Source organism: Squalius cephalus (genome assembly GCF_949319135.1).
Source record: "Squalius cephalus genome assembly, chromosome: 6".
In the NCBI taxonomy this organism is placed as follows: Eukaryota; Metazoa; Chordata; class Actinopteri; order Cypriniformes; family Leuciscidae; genus Squalius; species Squalius cephalus.
Genome location: NC_137127.1, coordinates 1,185,808 through 1,193,307, shown reverse-complemented (window position 1 = coordinate 1,193,307; position 7,500 = coordinate 1,185,808). Strand labels below are relative to the sequence as shown.

The window sequence follows — 7,500 nt, the reverse complement described above, 5'->3', positions numbered from 1 at the left end:
TCTTTTAAACTTTCTATTCATCAAAGAATCCTGAAAAGATATTGTACACAATTGTTTTCAACACTGATAATAATAATGAATGTTTTTTTGAGCATCAAATCCTCATATTAGAGTGATTTCTGAAGGATCATGTGACACTGAAGACTGGAGTAATGATGCTGAACATTCAGCTTTGATCACAGGAATAAATGACAGTTTAAAATATAGTAAAATCGAAAACTGATTTAAATTGTCATAATATTTAACAATATTACTGTTTTTTTTTTTGTGGTTTTTTAATCAAATAAATGCAGCCTTGGTGAGCAGAAGAGACTTCTTTTAAAAACATTAAAAATCTTACCGATCCAAAACCTTTGACTGGACCTCTGTGGGCGTGGCTACCAAGAGCAAAGTGACAGATCCAGAAACCAAGCAAAAGATAAAATGTTGTGATTGGTTAGGACCCTACCAAGTCACATGATATAAACACATAAGTGCTGCGTTGCTTCAAAAGCAAGCCGAGCCCATTATAATCAGTAATACTGAGAGTAATGAATGCTGGTTGCACTACTTCCGACAAATGCATTTGAAACATTCACTTTAACTCAACAATGGACATAGATGCAAGCTTTAGTTAGAAGTGAAATGTGTTTAAAATGTAAGAATGAAAAGATCCACTGTGTGTGTAGATGTGGATGAGTGTGAGCGGCCCGGCATCTGTGGTCCGGGTCAGTGTTACAACACTATTGGAAACTACACCTGCATCTGCCCACCGGAGTACATGCAGATCAACGGAGGAAACAACTGCATGGGTGAGTCTGCACACGCATCATTATCATTAATAATTAACGGTATAGTTATCATTATATGTATCAGGGTCGGGGGAGAAAATCGATTCAAATATGAATCTCGATTCTATCTTCTACTGATTCGCATCGAATCACAAATTTCAAAAAGTGTTCTTTAACTTTGCATTACTTCTTAAAGTTATTGACACGTTAGAGTGTTATTAAATCACAATGAGCCACGAATTCAGTTCTCTTTCACAGCTAATTGCGCTTGCATGGTCAAACACACACACAGTTGTGTTGTCAAAATGCATATCGTGGGGAGTATTCATGTAAACACAAACTGTTATGTCCTATGCGAATGTAAACAGCAGAAAATCGGATGTGTAACAGTATATTAGATCCGTGCATTCATTCTTAAAGGGACCGCAGCCTCATAAACTGTTGCCGTCCGTTTCATTAATGTTAATAAAATAAAATAAAACTCACTTTTGAATGTTGAAAGCTTGGTTTCCTTTAGTGCCGATTGTGACGTGTTTGTTGTGGTGTGTGTGTGTTCAGACATGCGGAAGAGCTTGTGTTACAGGAACTACTACTCTGATAACGCCACCTGTGATGGAGAACTCACCTTCAACATGACCAAGAAGTTCTGCTGCTGCTCGTACAACATCGGCCGGGCCTGGAATAAACCCTGCGAGCGCTGTCCCGTTCCCAGCACCAGTGAGACACACACTTCACATCTGTTCGTTTAGCAGACGCCTTTACCCAAAGCAATACCATGGAAGCTCCGTCACAGAATAAAACATTTTAAAAGATAATTGCTACTTTTTTATCTCACAATTGCGAGTTTACATCTCGCAATTCTGACTTTAATTCAGTTGCGTATTACAAGGTCAGATTTGCGAGATATAAACTCACAACTGAGTGTTATAAAGTCGCAATTTCGAGAAATAAACTTGCAATTCTAACTTTTTTCTCGAGATTGCGAGTTTATATCTGTGAGAGTCCAATTCTAAGGAAAAAAAGACGGACAATTCTGACTTTATAACACGCAATTGACCGTTCGCAAAGACCCGCCCCCTTTAGTTACTGTTGCTATGTCCGACAAGCCACGCCTCTCTCACGCCACATGTTCTCACGCAGTGAAACACACATCGCGGAGCAGAGAGGACACTGACAACACACTCACACAGGACAGACCAGGGTACTTTTGATATGAAACAAAGTCTCAACTTTCAAAGTTGGTAATTTTTTAACGAAATTTAAACAATAAATGCCGTTTTGTGTCTCTTTAATGTGTCTGACAGATCGCTCAGTTAAAGCGGCTCGTGAACCGATCATCTCTTCCTTCCAGCTCATTTACAGCATCAGATAAACATGAATGAACATCAGAAGGAATGTTGTTTTAACTGCGGAAAGACGTCAGTATACTCTGTTTTTCAAGTTCTAATCCTCCAACGTCAATCCACTAACTCTCCTGACTGCTTTGTCGGACAAAAATGGCGGATTCGGCGGATGGTGGATTATGATTGGTCAGATCGCCTGTCAATCAAACTCCCTGCAAAGGGTCAATTGCATGTTGTAAAGTTAGAATTGTGAGATTTAAGCATGCAATTCTGACAAAAAAAATCAGAATTGTGAGTTTATTTCTCGCAATTGTGACTTTATATCACGCAATTCTGACCTTGTAACACACAGTTGAATTAAAGTCAGAATTGCGAGATGTAAACTCGCAGTTGTGAGATAAAAAGTAGCAATTATCTTTTTTATTTTTTATTCTGTGGCAGAAACAAGCTTCCATAGAATACAGACATTAACACTAGAAGAGCAAAGTTTCAAACATTGTCTAGAAGTGAACAGGGAGGGATTTCAGTGAAACAGTGGAAGTGTAGAAGAAAGAGGCTGTTTCTTTAATATTGTCAGGGATTCGGCACACACACACACACACACACACACACACACACACACACACACACAGTCATGACCGTAACATGGTTCTCTGCTGCAGATGAGTTCGCTGTGCTGTGTGGAAGTGAGAGACCGGGATATTTCATTGACATCTACACTGGACAAATCGTTGGTAAATACATTCATCACACACACTTAAAGACAGTCATACACACAGTTCTGTGTTCCTCTAAGACTTCACATCCACCCTGTGTGTCTGTCTGTGATCCGCAGACATCGACGAGTGCCGTGACATCCCCGGTGTGTGTAATAGCGGCGTGTGTATCAACATGATCGGCAGTTTCCGCTGTGAATGTCCGATGGGTTTCGTTTATAATGACAAGCTGCTGATCTGTGAGGGTAAGAGCTCCATCTGTGTCTCTGAAGCTCGTTTATCCTCGTCTGACTCTGGAGTCTGCAACTAAAACAGCAGAATGAGTGACGGGTTCTAGATTAACAATCATTAATGATGATTTACTTCCAACATGAGATGCTCTGTGTATGATGTTAAGCAGTGTTGGGGAAAGTTACTCCCAAAAAAAGTAACTAATTGCATTACTTAGTTACTTTTTATGAAAAGTAATGCGTTACATTACTTTTGTGTTACTTTTTCTCACCTGGGCTGGGCTCGCTTGTTTAATTTTTAATAACAAAAAACAAAACAAACCTTTCAGCTTCTGCTGGTCTGGATTAAAGAACAGTAAGATACAGGAGAAATAAGTTTTTTTTTACTTTTATAAAACACTTTTATTACTAAGTCTAATGTAAAGTAATTTTTGCTTATTAGTATGGTTGAATTAGGTAAAAAACTGACATTGGTTAATAAAGTGAAATTAAATACATAAAGTATATTTGTGTAATTTAATATAGTTTAAGTATAGTTATATTTAAGTTTTGCATAAAATTCTGAGATTGTTTTTATTCATTTTGAGGAATACTGAATGTTTTCGTGCAAGTGAGACGAGTAAATGCATGTTCGCATTTAATCTAGAACTAAAATACCCATCATGTTTACACACAACACCTCCTCACTTTATTTATCTCAACATGTCAGTCAATAAATGTGAAAAGGTTACTAGCGTTACTTATTTGAAAAAAAAAAATATTTTGTTGTAAATTGAAAAAGTAATGTGTTACTTTACTAGTTACTTGAAACAGTAATCTGATTACGTAACTCAAGTTACTTGTAATGAGTTACCCCCAACACTGATGTTAAGTGTGTTTGTGACGTGTGTGTGTGTGTGTGCAGATATTGACGAGTGTCAGAACGGGCCGGTGTGTCAGCAGAACGCTGTCTGTCTGAACGTTCCTGGAAGTTTCCGCTGTGAGTGTAAACCTGGATACCGGCAAACTCCCACCCAGCAGTGTGTCGGTGAGTGTGTGTGTGTCAGTGAGTGTGTGTGTCAGACATTTCCCAACTCATAATGCTGCTACTCCAATATCAGAGTTAATAGAACAAAAAAGCAACAGCAGCTATCATGCTTAACAGGAAACCAGCAGTGATGGAGAGAGTGTGTGTGTGTGTGTGTGTGTGTGTGTGTGTGTGTGTGTGTGTGTGTGTCTGGGTCATGACTGGAGGGGAATGTGTTTAAAACAGCCGAACTCAGAGCTCAGTCCTGCTTTCAGACACATCGCACCTGAAGTTAACGTGTGATTTGATGTGATCTCTCTCAGATCGTAACGAGTGTGCTGAGAATCCAAACATCTGCAGTCCGGGTCAGTGTATCGACACGGTGGGTAGTTACCGCTGCCTCTGCCCCAACGGCTACACATCCACCCCAGACCTGTGTATTGGTGAGAGATCAGCCTCACATACCCGTCCATCTGTCTGTCCATCTGTGTGCATCCTCGTGTAGATAACTAACTAACTAATTAACTATCTATCTGTGTTCTGTTCATAACTAACTAAACGTCTGTGTTCATAACTAACTAAACGTCTGTGTTCATAACTAACTAAACGTCTGTGTTCATAACTAACTAACCGCCTGTGTTCATAACTAACCACCCACCTGTGTTCATAACTAACCAACCGCCTGTGTTCATAACTAACCATCTGTGTTCATAACTAACTAACCATCTGTGTTCATAACTAACCAACCGTCTGTTCATAACTAACTAACCGTCTGTTCATAACTAACTAACCGTCCGTGTTCATAACTAACCGTCCGTGTTCATAACTAACCAACTGTCCGTGTTCATAACTAACTAACCATTTGTGTTCATAACTAACTAACCGTCTGTGTTCATAACTAACTAACCATTTGTGTTCATAACTAACCAACCGTTTGTGTTCATAACTAACTAACCGTGTTCATAACTAACCATCCGTGTTTATAACTAACTAACCGTCTGTGTTCATAACTAACTAACTAACCATCTGTGTTCATAACTAACCAACCGTTTGTGTTCATAACTAACCGTCTGTTCATAACTAACTAAACGTCTGTGTTCATAACTAACTAACCATCTGTGTTCATAACTAACCAACCGTCTGTTCATAACTAACTAACCGTCCGTGTTCATAACTAACTAACCGTCTGTGTTCATAACTAACTAACCGTCCGTGTTCATAACTAACTAACCGTCCGTGTTCATAACTAACTAAACGTCTGTGTTCATAACTAACTAACCGTCTGTGTTCATAACTAACCAACCGTCTGTGTTCATAACTAACTAACCGTCTGTGTTCATAACTAACTAACCGTCTGTGTTCATAACTAACCATCTGTGTTCATAACTAACCAACCGTCCGTGTTCATAACTAACTAACCGTCCGTGTTCATAACTAACTAAACGTCTGTGTTCATAACTAACTAACCGTCCGTGTTCATAACTAACTAACCGTCCGTGTTCATAACTAACTAACCGTCTGTGTTCATAACTAACTAACCGTCCGTGTTCATAACTAACTAACCGTCCGTGTTCATAACTAACTAAACGTCTGTGTTCATAACTAACTAACCGTCTGTGTTCATAACTAACCAACCGTCTGTGTTCATAACTAACCAACCGTCTGTGTTCATAACTAACTAACCGTCTGTGTTCATAACTAACTAACCGTCCGTGTTCATAACTAACTAACCGTCCGTGTTCATAACTAACTAACCGTCCGTGTTCATAACTAACTAACCGTCCGTGTTCATAACTAACTAACCGTCCGTGTTCATAACTAACTAACCGTCCGTGTTCATAACTAACTAACCGTCCGTGTTCATAACTAACTAACCGTCTGTGTTCATAACTAACTAACCGTCTGTGTTCATAACTAACTAACCGTCTGTGTTCATAACTAACTAACCGTCCGTGTTCATAACTAACTAACCGTCCGTGTTCATAACTAACTAACCGTCCGTGTTCATAACTAACTAACCGTCTGTGTTCATAACTAACTAACCGTCTGTGTTCATAACTAACCGTCTGTGTTCATAACTAACTAACCGTCCGTGTTCATAAGTAACCAACCGTCTGTGTTTATAACTAACTAACAGTCCGTGTTCATAACTAACTAACCATCTGTGTTCATAACTAACTAACCATCTGTGGTCTGTGTTCAGATGTGGATGAGTGCGAGCGTCAGCCGTGTGGAAATGGAACCTGTAAGAACACTGTGGGCTCCTACAACTGCTTGTGTTACCCAGGATTCCAGCTGTCACACAACAACGACTGCATCGGTACTCACACACACTCACACACACACACACAAATATTTATTAATTCTACAGGAGAAAGGCATGTGTTTGTGTTAACGTCTGTTTTGTGCGTGTGGTTCAGACACAGACGAGTGTACGGCGCTCCGGGGCTTGTGTCGCAACGGAAACTGCATCAACACGGTGGGCTCGTTTGTGTGTGTGTGTCTGGACGGGTATAAACTCTCTCCTGACGGCCGGATGTGTGTGGGTGAGTCCTGAAGCTGTGTGTGTGTGTGTGTGTGTGTGTGTGTGTGTGTGTGTGTGTGTGTGTGTGTGTGTGTGTGAGTGAGAGAGAGATGAAGTGTGTGTGTGTGTGCACATGTTTTTTATCCCGGTGGGGACTTAAACCTGAATGCACACACACTCGTGGGGACCCGTGTCACTGTGGCCTAAATTTAGGAAACAAGCTTATAAATCACACAGAATGAGCTTTTTTTCAATTTAAAACTGCAGAAAGTTGTGTGTGATGGGTAGGTTTATGGGTCGGGTTAGTGTGTGTGTGTGTGTGTGTGTGTGTGATGGGTTGGTTTATGGGTCGGGTTAGTGTGTGTGTGTGTGTGTGTGTGTGTGTGTGTGTGTGTGTGTGTGATGGGTTGGTTTAGGGGTCGGGTTAGTGTGTGTGTGTGTGTGTGTGTGATGGGTTGGTTTATGGGTCGGGTTAGTGTGTGTGTGTGTGTGTGTGTGTGTGTGTGTGTGATGGGTTGGTTTAGGGGTCGGGTTAGTGTGTGTGTGTGTGTGTGTGTGTGTGTGTGTGTGTGTGTGTGTGTGTGTGTGTGTGTGTGTGTGTGATGGGTTGGTTTAGGGGAAGGGTTAGTGTTTGTGTGTGTGTGTGTGTGTGATGGATAGGTTTATGGGTCGGGTCAGTGTGTGTGTGTGATGGGTAGGTTTAGGGGTTGGGTCAGTGTGTGTGTGTGATGGATAGGTTTAGGGGTCGGGGTCAGTGTGTGTGTGTGATGGGTAGGTTTATGGGTCGGGTTAGTGTGTGTGTGTGTGTGTGTTGGGTAGGTTTAAGGGTTGGGTTAGTGTGTGTGTGTGTGTGTGTGTGTGTGTGTGTGATGGGTAGGTTTAGGGGTTGGGTTAGTGTGTGTGTGTGTGTG

At 40.8% G+C, this 7,500-nt stretch overlaps 1 protein-coding gene across 1 annotated transcript in view; it reads left to right on the top strand.

The window, feature by feature from the left end:
- The window catches only part of fbn1 (fibrillin 1), a 109,975-nt gene that overhangs the window by 75,433 nt on the left and 27,042 nt on the right, over nt 1-7,500 (top strand). The window contains exons 42-49 of the mRNA XM_079873852.1: nt 669-791; nt 1,329-1,487; nt 2,776-2,847; nt 2,949-3,074; nt 3,964-4,086; nt 4,389-4,508; nt 6,269-6,385; nt 6,486-6,611. Of these exons, the coding sequence (XP_079729978.1) occupies nt 669-791; nt 1,329-1,487; nt 2,776-2,847; nt 2,949-3,074; nt 3,964-4,086; nt 4,389-4,508; nt 6,269-6,385; nt 6,486-6,611 (966 nt within the window). The remainder of the gene's footprint in view (nt 1-668; nt 792-1,328; nt 1,488-2,775; nt 2,848-2,948; nt 3,075-3,963; nt 4,087-4,388; nt 4,509-6,268; nt 6,386-6,485; nt 6,612-7,500) is intronic.